A 17,451-nucleotide genomic window follows, 5' to 3' on the forward strand; every position below is an offset into this window, starting at 1 on the left:
CTGTAGTGTAACCCCAAAAGTGTCAACACTGTGGAGAGCACCTGTGGGTGGTGGCAGCAGTGGTGGAGAACTGCTCACCTGTAGTGTCAGAGGAGTTCTAGAAATATTTGGGCCCTGGCACTTTATAAAAATTTTTTTTTTTAACAAATTAAGCATTGTGTGCATTTGTATAGTGTTGATGGATTCATGGACTATGTGGGAAGGTATGTTCCCTCTAAGGTTATTTCCAGGGTCTCAGAGTTGGTTGAGTGCGGGAATCAGATTAGTTCTTGGTGTGTCTATGTTTAGTGTGGCTAGCCCCTAGTCATGTATAGTGGTGTTGGTTATGTCGTAGGAGGAGGAAACGGGAGATTTGATTAGTACATCAGTTAGTTTGACAGTGCCTCTGAAGTGTGTCTTCGGTTGCCACTGCCTGGTACCTTCCAAAGATCTTGGTTGCAGTCCATTGGCTAGCCCGCCTCCTCTTCATGCATGGAGGCTGACTTCCCCTATGGATTTGAGAGCAGAGGGTTGGTTGTTTCTAGTGTGTTCCTTGCTAAACAGTGGGGATTCGTCAGCGCAGTTGCATTTTGGCCTGTTGTGCAGTTGGCTGCTCAATGTGTGCACAGCTGGTATTATAATATATTTGAGAAAGTAGTGCTCGACCGGGCAATCCTAGATATGCAGATGAGCAATTGTTAGAGTGATGCTTTGATTTAATGTGTTACCTGTCTGGGCTTTCTTGTGTGCAGAAATTGCATGTGGGGTGTCTTTTCTGCTTGTTGATTGGGCGGGCTGTTCTTCGCCGATCTCTCTAGCTGTGGAGCATGACTGGGGGAGGCGGGGAATGTGGGCGGCTAAGTATTCTGGTCCTCATTGATTTCGATGCTGTTGCGTGTGACCGTCCCTTAGTGTGTTTATTTTTTGCCTGCAATGTTTTTGCTGCCCCTGTCCCTATGCACTTGTCATTGTCGGTTGAATTACCAGGTTTTTAGTTATTTCCTGAAGGTGATGTGGTCATCTGTGGTTCTAATTTCTTTGGGCATGGTGTTCCATGAGTTAGCAATTAGTTGTGAGAATTCTGTTTCTCCAAATGTCCTCTTTTCATATTGTTTTATCTCTATTTATAGGTTGTCGCTTGATCTAAGGTCCCTTCTTGGCTGGTATCAGCTGATCTTGGCCTGGAGGAATTTGGTTCCTTGTCTGTGTAGGGACATATGGGCAATGCAGAAGGCTTTGAATTTGATGATTTCTTTTACTGGTAGCCATTGAAGGCTTCTCAAAGCTGGAGTGATATGGTCTCTTCTGTTTAAACTTAGGAGAATCCTGGCTGCAGTATTTTGAACCCATTGGACTTTCTTTGTGAGTCTTTCCAGCTTTCCTTGCTAGAGGCTGTTTGCATAGTCTATTCTTGTTAGTATCAGGAATATGATTCTAAGGGTTCTGTGTGTAAAGGAGCGGTATGGGATCAGCCCCCTGAGTAGTCTTAGGAGATTGAAGCACTTTTTAGCAATTGCTCTGACTTGCGGTTACAGGGATATTTTGTTGTCCATGAATATTTCTAGGTTATTCACCACATTGGAAGTCTCCGGGTTTGTTGCCATGCCAGTCGCCCAGTCCAGTTGTGGGTTGGTTGTGTTGCTTTCTGTGGGTGAGATCATTATTTCCGTTTTAGCCGTGTTCAGTTTGTGGTTGTTCATTGTCATCCATTTGTAGATGTCTGTGAGACAATTGTTGAGGCCGTTGTTTGATTCCTGGGTTGTGATCATCTTCACAATAAGTTGTGTGTCATCTGTGTAGTTGTAGGCTGTCAGTCCGTGTGTTCAAATGATTTTCATCAAGGGGGACATATCGATGTTGAAGAGTAGGGGGAGAGGCTGGATCCCTGCGGAACTCTGGAGGAGATGGTTTTGGTGTTTGAGGTGAAATTTGGCAAGTAGGCTCTTTCGAGTCGATTTGTAAGGAATTAAGTAAGCCACCTTAGTGCAGATTCCTGTATGCCACTTTCCAGTAGTCTTCTTATTAGTATTGCATGGCTAATTTATCAAATGCCACAGATATGTCCAAAAGTATGAGGCCAGATTGAGTGTCATTGTCTGCATTTATCTTCAGGTTGTCCCATTTCGATAGGAGTTCTAGTTCTGTTCCTCTCATTGGTCTGAAGGCAACTTGCAAGTGGTTAAGTTTTGTTTCAACTTATTTAAGTAGGATCTTGTATACATGGTTCTCCAAGATCTTCGCTGGGTAGATCAAGTTTGATATAGGTCTGTAGTTGCTTGGGTCTTATGCGCTCTCTGATTCCTTTTTTACCAGTGATTGATCTATGCTGATTTGAAGGCGGTAGGTACGATTCCTGTTTTAAATGACTGGTTCATTAGATTCCGGAAGTGTGTCACTGGGGTTTTATGGTTGAGGATTTCTTTGAAGATGTGTGGGTGGCAAGGGTCACTTGGAAATCCAGCAAGGTTGGTGTCCTTGATCAGTGTGGAGAAGATTCTTCTGTAATCGGTTCGAAGTTATGCTGAAGTTATGGTCAGCATGTCAAGGCAACAAAAGGTTCAGGGATTCCCCTGGTCCAACCTAATGCTCACAGCTGATATTTAATCGAGCATTCATAACGTTCAATCTCGATTAGTAAATTGTTTCTTTATACAGCATTATATAAACTCAGTCCTTATTTATGTCATCATTAGAATGCAGTATGCAGTACATAAGTGAATGCATTTCGGAGCAATGTCCGTCTTCAGGGCTAGAAACTGATAGTGAAATCAGTAAAAAATGCACATATCCAACCAATGTTATATGTTATGATACAATGTCTTAATCAATAGCACACAGAATATGGAAAAATACAGACAAACACGAAAATAACACAACAAAAAGATTAGAAAATCCTAATAGTTTCCACCAAATATTCCATGTAAAATAATATGTATGTACCATGTGATTATTTTTTTACCTGCATTCAATGCATACTCACATGTTGAACTACAACAATACAATAAAAAATTGAAATAAAAATAAAAGTAAAACAACAGAAAATAGACCAGCATGTATAATAATGCATTTACCCAAAGCCCCAATGTGAAGTTATTGTTTAGAAAAGTGGCTAAACTAAATGGTTTACCTGAGTATTCTCTTGCAACCCGCTAGTGGTTGTTAAAAGGCACTAAATATGTAGAAAAACAGAACAAAGGAAATCTTAAGTGATGAGTAAATAATATGTTGTGGCCCAAGTTTGGTGATATAAGCAGAAGCCATGTGATGGCTTCACCGTTTTCCCTGTAGCCTTAGGACCCTTCGACCTGGATCAGGAGTCTGTGTAGCTCAGCCGGCCATGCCTTAGCTGCTAATCACTTTGCAACGCTCACAGTGTGACGTCACTGTGTTGCTGTCACGTCGTGATGTCACTCCGACGACACGCCCAGTGTGCGCCAATGCACATAAAAGGCTGTGTATTACCCTATTGCTAAAAACAACTGTAATGCATAATGGTATATCTCCTAGTGTAATATGACAATGTGGTGTGTGATGTATATGAAAGAAAGCTTTGCATAGTGGACGCATCTTCAATATTGGAATATTTTTTTGTTATGGTCGGTGACATGGTTAAATCAAACCAAAAAAAGAACATATATTGATTGTACTATGTTCACATGATAGCGCGTAAACCCAATGTTAAATATTTAAGACATTGGTGCACACACTGGGGATTATTGTGACATGCACTGCTGCCAAGACAGAAGATACATCCTAAAAATCCCCACAAAGAAAGTGCTGCTGCCATTTGGCTTATTCATAAACACAATGCTTAGAACGTTTAAGAATACAACCCGTGTTGTTAAAAGAAGCACAAATAATGAATGCTTTCGTTAATCCCATTAGGAGCTAGTGAGTCCAATTTCTCAATCCAGAATGTTTCCATTTGCTCAAGTCGTTTTGTCAAGTTTTCATTTCGCTTGAAATATGAAGTCATGCCGTTTTTCCATCCAATGGCTAGATACTGCGGAGTTGATGTTTTGAGTCCTTATGCACGAGCATGTCAAGGCACACATCATTTTATGATTCATGTTGCTTTCTAAATTACCACAAATAGAAATGAATTCTGTTTTTGGGGTGATCGATTCTAATGACGCTGATCATTGTAGACTGGCTAAACTGTGCTGACCCGTGAGGTATGGATGGAGTTCTCAAAATGCCTGAATGTCAAAATGTCACTATTAACGAGCCCTCTTAAATGTTGTTTTTCGAATGCTGTATCAGTCCTTTGTGCATGGTGCTGTAAGCCTGCATCCATCTGCCAGATTTAAGAACAGTGACACATCATAAATAATACATACTAGTGACAAAGGGGGGGCATGAGGGGAATCATATTTAGAAAATATGGCAGAATAATGACGATTTAAGCCCATCTTGATAATAAAAAAAAAAAAAAATTAAAGAAAAAAAACAACGCAATAGACACTGAAGTGGAAACACCGGTGGTTTTCTTTACAGGGAAACTGGTGCATTTCTTGACAGTCTGATGGCTCTGAAAAGTCAAGAGCCATGATATGCAAGCAGGGTCTGACTTGCACCCGACCTCCCAGAACTACTGGCCTATTAGAGGCACTGGCCTGCTGGCAAAGCTGACGGTCCGTAGCTTTGCCTGAATGTTCACTCAATGACATGTGACGGAGGCAGCAAGGACAGCGCTCAGTGTGATTTCACTGCAGTAAGGACTTCTCTCAGTGTCATGTCACTGCAGTAAGGGGAGCTCCCTGTGTGAAGTCACTGCAATAAGGATAGCTCTCAGTGTGCTTTCACTGCAGTAAAGGCATCTCTCAGTGTGATGTAACTGCAGTAAGGACTTCTCTCAGTTTCATCTCACTGCAGTAAGGGCAGCTCCCAGTGTGATGTCACTGCAATAAGGATAGCTCTCAGTGTGCTTTCACTGCAGTAAAGGCATCTCTCAGTGTGATGTAACTGCAGTAAGGACTTCTCTCAGTTTCATCTCACTGCAGTAAGGGCAGCTCCCAGTGTGATGTCACTGCAATAAGGAGTGCTCTCAGTGTGATTTCATTGTGGTAAGGACAGCTCTCAATGTGATGTCACTGCAGTAGACACCACTCTCATTGTGCACACACTGCAGTAAAGGCATCTCTCGGTGTGATGTCACTGCAGTAAGGACTTCTTTCAGTGTCATATCACTGCAGTAAGGGCAGCTCCCAGTGTGATGTCACTGCAATAAGGCGTGCTCTCAGTGTGATTTCACTGCAGTAAAGGCATCTCTCAGTGTGATGTCACTGAAGTTAGGGAATTATTTAGTGAGATGCTTTGAAGATGACCTTCATTGTGATGTTGCTACATCAACGGTGGATCACTCTGCATTAATGGCAGATCATAGGTGAGTTAACACTGCATCTGTGTGATGTCTCTGCATTAAGAACGACCTTCAGTGTGATCTCACTACAGTCAAGGCAATTCACAGGGAAGGCTAAGGGAAGCCTACAGTGTGATTTTATTCCTCCATACTCTGGATATATTTCCTCCTTTATTGTAGCACCCCCTCCTCGCCCCCACTTCACTGAGTTATCACACAGGACCATCACGCTTGTAATTTCATTGCTTTATAATCCATGCAGAATGCATATATTCTCTTAACATGAATCCGATACATCAAACACCATAAAGCCCCAAACGTCGTTTCTAAAAACGAGCGAATAAGCATGAAAAACCGAATAATAAACGGAGCTGTCAAGCCTTAAAATAATGTCTGTTTGTTTTCAGAGATGTAATGACATTCTGGGAAAACAATGTTGTTGGTAATGTCAGTTTAAGAATGTGTCCCCGTGCATTATCGTAATCCTGCTACACGGTGACGTCTGCATTTGAGGCTGGCTCCTGTTGGCTACTCCACTGACTCTCTCCTTTGTTTTCAGCAGTCCTATGCCGCTGCCCCCCACCCTATGGCTCCCCCCAGCCCCAGCACCAACAGCAGTAACAACAGCAGCAACAGCAGTGGGGAACAGCTGAGCAAAACGAACCTCTATATCCGAGGTCTTCCACCTGGGACCACGGACCAGGACCTGATCAAGCTATGCCAGCCGTAAGTGAATGCGAAACCTACCTGCTTCCTGCATGCTTAGGCACATGGCAACACTCCTTAATCCTTTATTTTAGTTGCTTGCTGGTGTGTTGCCTGCACACACGGTGCTTCAGGGTATTGTGGTTGAACTGGTGGGTAGGTTAATGGGTGAGGGAGAGTTTAGTAGGGTCCCATACGAACAGGTTTAAAAGATCGGACGCCATTTGCAAGGTCTCCGGGCATTCTGGCGGATCTAGAAGAGAGTGGGTAAATTAGTCAGAAGGAGAGGAAAATGCAACTTTGCAGTCATTTGTGTTAGTGTGTGAGGACTGTAAGTACCCTGAGTTCTGCGCAGGGACATCATATCACCAAAATGCCGGGGCAGCAGACGTGACATCACATGACATCACACAACCCTTGATCTATGATAACACCCCGCCTCCAAGTGACAACATGGGAAGAGATGGCTCACAACCTTCAGATGGGTCTATCACCTGTGTTTCCACCCAGAACAATAGTTTATTACTTGTATTGCACACCAGACCCGTAGCTATAAGGGCGCTTTGCATAAGATCACACACAGCTTGGTTACACATAGAAAGTACATTTACGTAATACAGTTTAGTTATATTTACAACACAGGTGAATAATGTACATACCAAATATACACATACATGTGAATCTGACTATAGACTGAGGACAGGCACATGGGATCTGGGGAGAGTCATGGCGTGTAGGAAACCGTTAGAAAAATGATCAGTGATTGGAATATTACCTGATGTTAGGTCAGTTAGTTTAAGTGACATAGACAGACCTAGATGTCAGCGTCTTTAAACCACTTTATTAAGTTCCTACAGAAGTTTTGGTAAGAGTGTTCTACTATTAAGGGGGAGGGTAGTGAGTTCCATAGTTGGGCGGCCTTGACCTGGAAACTGCTGCCTCCAACTCTGGCCAACTTAAATCTAGAAATCAAGAGGCAGTTCATATTAGAGAGTCTGGTTGTTCTTGTAACAAGTTTGGCAGTGATTCTATCTGACAGGTAGCGTGGTGCTGCATTATTCAGACATTTGCATGTGAGAGATGCAGTTTTTAGTTTAATTTTGTCATGTGTGGACAGCCAGTTGTTGCTCTTCTCGTCTCAGAGATGTGTTCTCTCTTTGCAATTCCCAATGCTGCTCTAAGAGCATTGTTTTGCAGGTATTGGATTTTCTTAATAATTTGTTTATTGGCCCTTATGTTCAAGGCATTACAATAGTCGAGTTTAGATAAGATGAGTGCACTGGCGAGTGTAATACAACTAGTATTTGACAGGAAAGCTTTGCCTGCTCTAATCAATTTTCAGGTATATGCCGTGGCTGAGGCCATGGCATTAACCTGTTTGTTGAAGGCTGAGTATTTAGGACTCAATTTTTTCAGGGTCGGTGGCATGGCCAGTATGATGATCTCAGTCTTATCATCATTCAGGCATAGTCCATGGGTGGCCATCCATGCCTGAATGATATACCTATTCACCAAGGCCAAATCCTTGTCATAATCACCAGTAAGAGGAAGGAGGATCTGAGTACCATCTGCATAATTAGTGTATGTGATACCCAGAGGATCCAAATCATCGAAAAGGGGCTTGGTGAAGATGTTGTATAGGGTGGGTGAGACACAGGATCCTCGTGGCACTCCACACGTGATAGGGATGGGGTCAGCTGCCGCCATAGGTGAGAAGACTCTCACAGTCCGATTGCTTAGAACGGATTGAATCCACGCTATGGCTTCTGTTGAGAAGTATGCTGCTGAATCCAAGTGACTACATAGGACCTGGTGATCGACCAGTTCAAAAGCAGCCGATAGGTCCAAGAGAAGAAGAATACTGCTTCCCCTTTATCCCTGAGTTCATCAATCTGGGCCTTCAAGTCTATTAGCGCTGTTTCGGTCCCATGCTGAGGCCGAACACCTAATTGCCTTGCTCCTAGTAAGGAGTTAGATGCTAGGTGGTTTTGAATTTGGGAATAGGCCATTTTGTCTAAGATTTTCAGGAGAAATGGCACAGTAGTGATTGGTCGGTAGATAGTAGGTATCAAGGGGTCTAGGGTCTGTTTCTTCAATAATGGGAGCACCCATGATTACTTAATGTTAGATGGGATGGTATTAGATGCAAATGATGCGTTTATGAGTTTTGTAATAAAGGGGGCCAGGTCTCTGGCTGCATCCTTTATGAGCTGAGCCGGGCATTGGTCACCCTGGCAGTTAGAAGGTTTGAGGGATAATATAATCTTTTCAATTTCAATTGTGGTGACTTTGGAGAACTTGAAGCGGGAGGGTTTGACGGTGTTATTGGATAACTCTCGGGTGGTTCTAGTGAGCGTAGTGTTGGTTAACAAAGCTTTTTTCTTAGCAATTTTTACTTGTAGGGTCATAACTTTATTGGCTAGTGCTTGCTATATATTTGAGCACCAGTGTTTATCCTTTGTGCAGTTCTCTGGCACTAGGATGGGGGTTTCTAACTCTTTAAGGATAACAAAGAGTTCTTTCATACTTGAGTAAGCTTGAGATATTCTAGTGTTATAGGATTCACGTTTAGCTAGGTTTATTTCCTTTTTGTAAAGAGCAGTAATGGTACTGAGATTAGTCTTGTTTTCTTCAGATGGTTGTGATTTCCAGGATATATCACATTGGCCCTCATTACGACCCTGGCGGAATCCGCGGTGCTAAATGCACCGCGGAGCATGGCGGAAAGCCGCCGATAGCGCCATGGGGGTTGGCGGATTTACCACCCCATGCCGACCTTGGCGGAGCGGTAAATCCCCAATCCCCATTTTACCCTTCCCCATTCCCATTCTTGCCCCATAGGGTATAATGGGAGTGGGGAAGGAGTTAATTACGCCGCCGTAAAGTACGGCGGCGTAATTAACAACGAGGTCCCTTAGCGCCATGGTTTTCTCCGCCCGGTAAAACCAGGCGGAGAAAACCTCCATGGCGCTAAGGGAACTCGTAGTACGGCGGACGGGTCCGCCGCGATTAGCGCTGGCGGAAACCCACTCCGCCAGGGTCCTAATGAGGGCCATTGTCTTTTTTTTGGTGTGAAGTGTTTTTAAGTATGGTGTGTACCAAGAGTTGAGATGGGCCTTGGGTTTACTTTGTCTTAATTTGAGTGGCGCTATTGAATCTAGGGAGGTGGTCATGATATTATTAAATTCCTCGACCAGTGCGTCAGGACCCAGGTTTTACGGGATTGCGTTGAGTGTCGGGAGGATATGTGGGAGTAGGTTGTCACACGTAATGTTGTTTTTATTCCAGGTGGGAATAGGTGGAGCTAGCGATAAAGGCAGAGGGCTGGCTTTTTCGGTAGCTAAGGTAAAGGTTATAAGGTGGTGGTCTGACCATTTCTGAGGGGATATGGCAGAGATTGATGCATTGTAATTGAGGTCTGCTGCCCAGTCCAGTATTCTTCCTTTATTATGTGAAGGGTGGAGCACTCTTTGGGTAAGGCCTTGTTCCATAGGATATTTGCCAAACTTGATCCATGAGCATCGTTCGGGTCATTGCAGCCTAGGTTTGGGTATCCTAGTAGTAGGACTTGAGATGAAGTTTTTAAGTTATTGGATATAATATTAGATATGTTGTCCTCAAAAGTTCCAATAAGACCTGGAGGTCTGTATAACAGGTGGATCGTGAGAGTCTGGGAGCTGTTTATATTAAGCTTAGCTGTCAAGTACTCACAAGATTAGTCTAATTGCCATCCCTGGACAATCAAACACACACTATCACATTCCTACTCATTCACCCACCAGTCACTCAGTCATACACCTTCTCTTACATCCACTCTTACTGCATTCGCCGCACAGGCACACACCCACCCAGAACCTTCGAAGACACACTCTATCACATTTCTTCTCATTCACCCACCACTCACTGACCCATAACACATGCATACATCTGACACACACTTCACACATGCAAAATAAACATCACATTTAAAAAATAATATATATAAAAAGCCTTCTTACCTGTTTTTCCAGCTTCGGTTTGTCAGTCCAGACCACTCTTGGCTCCTCCCTGCTGCTCACCAACTGGAACCAGGAAGCTGGGAGAGCTTCCTGTTTCTTGTTTATGAACCACGAGGAAGCTGGTGAGGAAGGGGTTGGAGCTGAACGTGGCATGTGAGACGTGCCACATGTCAGGGTCTGCTCACCCTATGTTATGTTATCAGAGTTTATAAAGTGCACTTTCACCCAGAGGTATCTTGGAGCTGGGAGCCCATGTAGCAAAGCAGTGTAGACTAAAAGAGAAGGGTCTTCAGGGATCTCCTAAATTGTAGATGATTAGAGATATTTCTAAGGCAGGTCATTCCATAACTGAGCCGCCGCCACAGAGAAAGCCCGCCCTCCCACTCGAGAGCGACAGAAGGAAGATACAAAAAGCAGGCCAGCAGACCTAGAACACAAAAGCCAATCAGGGACATAGCGGCAGAATATATCACAGAGATATTTAGCTACCAGGCCCGACAAGGCCCGGTGAACCAAACACAGTGATTTCAACTTCACGTGCTGAGCAATAGGAAGCCAGTGTAGTAAGCGCAAGACTGGAGTAATGTGACCTCCATACAGGAATCCAGTGGCCAGCCAAGCAGCAAGATTTTGTTGATGCTGAAGCCGCTGGACAAGACCTTTTGGCTGAGCAAGAAAGAGGGCATTACAATAGTCCAGCCGACTCAAGACCAGGGCGGCTACAACTGGTGGCCTAAGTTTACAGGGTATAAGGGGAAGAACTTTCCTCAGGATCCTCAGAAGGAAGTGTCCTGCCTTACACATCACCGCAACCTGGTGCTCCATCGAAAGGTTTGAAGAGATCATGGCCCCCAGATTCTTTACAATGGTGACTGGAATAGGGAGGGGACCAAGGGCAGACAGCTAGAAGAAGGACACTGAGAGTGAAGGATCCGGTGGGGGAAACCCACCAGCAGCACCTCCGTCTTGTCACCATTGGTTTTCAGCCAGTTGTGGTTCATCCACTCTCCCACGGCAGAGAGGCACCAGAAGAGGCGAGATTACATCTCCGCCTACTTGAGATCCAACCGAATCAGGATCTGAGTGTCGTCCGCATAGGAATAGCATCTCATGCTGAAGGAGCAGATGAGACACACAAGTGGCTGAATGTAGATATTAAAAAGTATCAGGGCCCTACTGAGCGATTCCTTCTTGTGCTGCAAACCCAGCCTTCACCCAAATGGGTGCAGACTGGTCATGGCACCACCCCCAGACCTGGTCTGGTTGGGCCACTGCTTCCCCAGTGCCCAGAAGCTTCCATAAAAAAATTACAATAATTTAATACAGCAGTAGCAAGGGAGACTACAGGAGTCTCACTGCGACCCCTGGTCACCCGCAAATGACATCTCTGGTTCTGCTTGCATGTGAGTTTTCGAAGTATTTTGTGACTAAGAAGCATTGGTGGTTTTATGTTCAGAGAGGAGAACTTATGTGCTCATGTTTTAGGGTTGCGTTGGATGAGTCTGACATGTGTTAGTTGGATTATAAAGTTTTTTAATGTCTGCCGGGGGGTCTATTAATAGCAGTATGTGAGGGCTAGTTCAGGTTGTAGAGTTAAGAGTATGGCATCATAGTCCTTGAGGATTAGCAGGGACAGTAAATGGAATATCCTGTATTTTTGATGCATGTCAACCTCTGCAAGTTTACGAGATGCATTTTAAAATGTGGAAGGCATGTGTGTTTGGGAACAAAGGTCAGCCATAAGAGGGTTTAGATGGAGGAGGTTCACATATAAGGGCCCCTAGTAGAGCTTTAACATCATTAAGTGGACAAGGGCACATGTACTGCTTGTCATACAAGTCCTAGTGAGCAATCTAGCTCTTTACCAACTCAATGTAGTCACACTGATTGCTTGGCAACTGTCTGGATAACATGCTGACCCACCATATCTTTGAAATTGACAATTTGTGCAACTCACGTCAATGTCCATGAAACCATAGTCTGTGTTAGTACCCAAATAATTCATGACCTCAAAGTGACTCGAAGAAGCTGCACTTGTGGTAGTTCCCATATGCGGACAATAGTAATTATTGTGTGTTTCATTTACCAAGGTAATTTCGATTGAAAATGCCCAGGAAGCGGCACATTCTAAATTTCCTCATGCTGTGTCACAATCACAATCACTTTTTCGCAATCACATGATTGCTGAACGTTTGTGGCCGTCATCTAGCAATGAAGCATACGTAACCTTTACTTAAAACACACTGGATACCTTTTCTAAAAGTGAGATTAAACCATTTTAACAATGGCCTAAATACTAGTGAAAATGTGAAAGAGTTGTTGTACGTGAAAACGAGTCTAAAACAGGTACCGGTTTTTCCTTACAGCTTCTGACCGCATATGTTGTCCACCTTGAAATAACCAAAGGATTGCATTTCATTTTATTGTGCAATGTATATGTATATTTGAATATCTTTACAGGAGTGCTTTTTGAGTGATTTACTGAAAAATTGAACTTTTAAGTATTACCTTCTAAAAAGCCAATCATGGCAACAACAGGCGTATTATAGCATTGCCTCTTTAGATAATTGGCACATTGATATTATAATATTTTGGTGTGATGTCATTGGTTTTCACTAAGTGACAAATCTGATTTAACACCCCCTGGAATACAATCCCAATCCCAAAATTCTGGGACAAGAAACAGGTTGTATTAGGAAGGATGGACCCTAACTTTTTGCTGGGGAAGTTGCCACAATAATTTAAATAAACATAGGCATCTGGTGTGCTGAAAGAAAAATGGGCTTGCCTGTGAGATGCAACACGCGCACACACACATACAGTCATTCTATAGATCAAACAATCCTATTTGTGAATATTTCTTATTCTCATGGGACAATGCAAATTCGAGGCAGCACAATAACAATTCGCCATTACATCGCTGCTTATTGGCCTCTTTGTTTAAATACTTTGCCACAGAATGTACATAAAAGAGCTTTCTTTTAATAAATTATACATTTTAAGACATCTTTATCAGTAACAATTATTGGTACCAAAGAAAGGTTGCATAGACATCAACAATGCCATGCTTCATTTTCAATGAATCCTCCATGCCCCTTGTAGATATGATGATGTGGGTTCATATCATGGGCAAATAAGTAAATACATACCAAAGTGAGTTGTGCCACATTCTATAGACTTGTTCGTACTGGAGCTGCGCTATAAATTTAAAACGCACAGCATATTGATTCATCTATGTTGTGTATCCACCAAAGATTATGATTTTCTTTATGAAAGGACAACTATACCTCAATTCCTCTGAATGATTTGGGTGTTTCTAATGTGTATTCCTATCACTTCAACACAGTATCATTTGTGAAACGTTACTGTTGATTTGAAATTGCATCTTTTCTATGGAACCGAAAATGGTCCAGCTAAGCTCCCTTTCGTCCTAATATGTCTGTTGCAATATAAATGGCTTTTACAGGTCACACCTCATCCATCCATCCTGAAACTGTGGATATGCTGTACACCATTCCACAAATGTAGTGGCAGACTACATGTGTAAAAACGCTGCAGGTTCAATTCATTTGGCTATGACTTACAAAATTGACTTACAAAATGCTGTGATCTCTGTGCTTGGAAAAGCGATCCATTTTACACTGTGCATGCAGCACAGAAATTACAGAAAATGATAGAACATTTTAATTTTTCTTATTTAATTAAAATCTCACTCAGCCTTGAATACACTTACAAATGAGAATACAATTCACACATATTCAACGTTCATGTCAAATACATAGTACGTATTTACATTGGCCTGATTCTTGTCCTGGTGACCTTGTTCTGTCTTCCAAACACATGCAAAATCATACAAGAAACGGTGTAAAAAATGTATGTCCAATTTTACCAAAGTATAATACTGCCCATATGTATAACATGAATGTTGAAAATATATATGAACCATAAGTGATACACTCACAATAGGGCCTTCCAGATGTCTGGGACATCCCACACCAGACAACATTCCTAGAAACTTTTTGCACTCCACTGTGCAAGTGGGGCTTTTCTGGCAACAGGACCAAATCATTATCTGAAACTATATAACAAGTACTTAGCTTGTCAACTAATATAAAATATTGAAATATAGCGGTGCCCACTCAAGCATATCTCTCTCTCAATACATTTTACACGAACATGCTACAAAATCCCATTTGCATTCTATAGATTATAGTTTATCAGACAATGTGCATTAAATGTAGGAAAATGCTATTGGTTGTACTCTAAACCGGATATCATTTGGGTTGGAATAAGGTTGGAAAGAAAGGTGCATTTCACACTAGGTAAGAAAGCATTCTATTTAGAGTGAGTCTCGCCTAGTTTCAGCCCCCCTGCCCAGTTACACCCACTCCAGGGACACAACAGGAAATTGATTCTATGGTACTTACATCTAATTGCATGAGGAATGTATATACTACACTTTTAATAATTATTTAAGGCACAACTCCAGAATGGACCCACAGAGCTTTCAGGTAATTTTCAAGTCAGTTAGGCCCCTTTGTCCTCTGTTTCATCAAATAAAATTATTTCAGGCTTCCTCTTGGATAAGGCCCATAGCCTCTCTAATCTCAGATCTCATCCCAGGTCAGCATTTATCCAGATTGACAGAGGTTTTCTTTTCTGCAGCCTTCACCACCCTAGCATTCTCCCTAATGCCTTGTGTGTTTTAATGTCTAACTTTCTCACAGTATGTCATATCTGACATCACACTTTTTAATTGGTCATGCCTTTCCATTGGCTTGCTTGACAGGCTGTCACTTCTAGAGGAAACACCCCTTTTTTAATGTCACAAGGATGTGTTATGAACAATGTGGGCTCCTAATCATACTTTCTCCCATATCTCCCAACATAAATCCTCCCCATCAATGTAATATAGATTTCTAGATGCTTCCTTCAGGATTAAGGGACATGTAACATGAGTTTGTAAGATTAAGTTGGCATATGTATTATGTAATATGAATGTATCAATATATTATTACATATTAACCTGTCATATTTGGTCTCATTTGTTAGAGGGGATTCTCACAGTTTCAGAACACATTTACATTTGGCTCTAAGTCATATTGCTGTAGAGTTATGCCAAAAGTTATATTTTGCTTTTTGAATATCTTTTTTAAAATATGATTTGTTTCTTCCGAATTGGGGATGTGAAACCTCATGGCCGAACTTTCCTTCAGTTAATCAATAATAGGAGTATCTTACAGAGGGTCCTTTCATATGTTCTTGAATTGCTTGGCAGGTTGTGTAAGAGGTGACAGTTTTAGTGCGATTGGCATGCATTTTCCAGTTCTGGGTCTGGAACTTAGACCTACTACCATGTCGTCAGTTTAGAGTAGATCAGTTCAGATGACCATTTTTGAGGCTGTACTGGAATATATTTCAATGCATTTTTAAACTAATTTCCTAAGATTAGCCCATGTGGTTGGGGCAGCCCATTAACCATTCTTTGATAGCTGGATTAGGACCTAGCCTTCCGGATGGAGAATTTACAATCCCCTTGGGTTTCCACTCTAACCCAATCTGAAAAGTATCTCTTGGATTGAACAGAAGTTTAGCTTGTTTGTCAGGCACACTGAAAAACCAGCAAACCCAAAATTGGCAAAGCCACATTAGAACGCCAATGTGATATATATATATATATATATATATATATATATATATATATAAACCACATCACAATTTTTTTTTTCAATTACAGGTTAATACATTGCCTTGTGTGGTTCTCAAGCTAGAAATTGCAGTCATATAAACTTTTCTCTCTTAATGTGCATGACAGTGTATTTCACTAATGTAGAAATAGGTGACAGATCTTTGACTTTCTCACATTTTCCTCCCCACTATTTGTAGGGAATGATGTTAGATGTTGTTTAGATGAAGTGTCACTCTGCATTTTACAGTCTACATTCTTTCTTGTTTGTAGCGTTCTGTAAAGTATATTATGTTTCAGTGCAGTAAAGTGCCACACGTTCTGTTCTTGGTCAGAGAAAAACTGCACCAGGTAAACTCACAGCAAGGCACCATTCCTGGACCTCTCGCTTTAGAGTCTCTATTTCCCTTAATTTTGTTTACATCATAGCTTTGCAACTTCCAATAACTGTTAAATCATAGGATCACCTCTTTCAACAATCCTCAAATCAGAGCATTCCCTCATTCAATAACTGACACATCATAGAATTATAGCTTTTTCTCATGTGTTAACTGGAAAATCTTAGGATTGCCTATATCAATAACTGGTGAATTATAGAATTCTCTTGTTCATTAATTTGGCTAAACATAGTATTGTCTCTTTCAATAATTACCTAAGTTTAGGTTTGACACTTTCAATAACAAGGAGATCATAACATTGCTTTTTCCAATAACTGTTGATTCATAGCATCACCTCTTTAGATAAATGGTGAGCCATAGTATTGCGTCTCTTGATAACTCGTGAATCAAAGCATTCCCTCTTTTAATAATTGACAAATAGTAGCATTGCCTCATTCAATAACTAGCAAATCATATAATCTTCTCTTTCAAAACATGGCAAATCATTGACTTGCTTCATTCAATAAATGGCAAAGCATAGTATCGCCTCTTCAGATACTGATTACTCATGGCATCACATCTTTCAATAACTGGCAAATCATAAGATTGCCTCTTCTAATAAGCAGCAAATTATAGAATTGCCCAATTCAATAAATGGTGAATCATAGAATTGTCTCTTTATGTAAAGTTTGAATCATGGCATCTCCTCTTTTAATAATTGACAAATCATAACATCACATCTTTCAATAACTTGTGACTTATAGGATTGCCCCGTTCAATTACTGGTGAACTGTTGAATTGGTTATTTTGATAACTGTTGAATCATAGTATTACCTTGTACAATAAATGATGAATCATAGTAACACCTCTTTATTTAACTAGCAATCATAGCATTGCCTCTTTTAATAACTGGTGACTCATAACATTGTCTCTCCTGGCAACCGATGAATCATACCGATTTCTCTTTAGATAAGGGGTAAATCATTGCATCACCTCTTTATATAACTGTCAAATCACAAAACCACCTCTTGTGATAACTGGTGAATCATCATCTGTTTAGATAACTGGTGAGTCATATTATTGCATCTTTAGACAACTGTCAACTCACAGCATCGCATCATTCGATAACTGGTAAATCCTAGAATTGTGTTGCCTATTTAGATATCTGTCAAACTATAGCATCATCTCTTTCAAGAGCTGGCAAATCATAGCCTGCCCTCTTTAGATAACCAATGCATCATATAGCAACAGCAACACCTCTCTTGATAACTGGCAAATTATGTAATTGCCACTTTAGATAACTGGTGAATCACTGCATTGCCTCTTACGATAACTGGCAAATCA

At 41.6% G+C, this 17,451-nt stretch overlaps 1 protein-coding gene across 6 annotated transcripts in view; it reads left to right on the forward strand.

Annotated features, from left to right (window-relative positions):
* Positions 1 to 17,451, forward strand: part of RBMS3 (RNA binding motif single stranded interacting protein 3) — a 2,259,106-nt gene that overhangs the window by 581,821 nt on the left and 1,659,834 nt on the right. For 5 of the 6 annotated variants that reach the window (XM_069648794.1, XM_069648792.1, XM_069648796.1 and 2 more), the window contains exon 2: positions 5,901 to 6,067. In XM_069648794.1, coding sequence (XP_069504895.1) covers positions 5,901 to 6,067 — 167 coding nt within the window. The remainder of the gene's footprint in view (positions 1 to 5,900; positions 6,068 to 17,451) is intronic. The other variant, XM_069648793.1, reaches the window with a different exon arrangement.

This window comes from Ambystoma mexicanum, chromosome 2q (assembly GCF_040938575.1).
Source record: "Ambystoma mexicanum isolate Mex_15411 chromosome 2q, UKY_AmexF1_1, whole genome shotgun sequence".
Lineage (NCBI taxonomy): Eukaryota > Metazoa > Chordata > Amphibia > Caudata > Ambystomatidae > Ambystoma > Ambystoma mexicanum.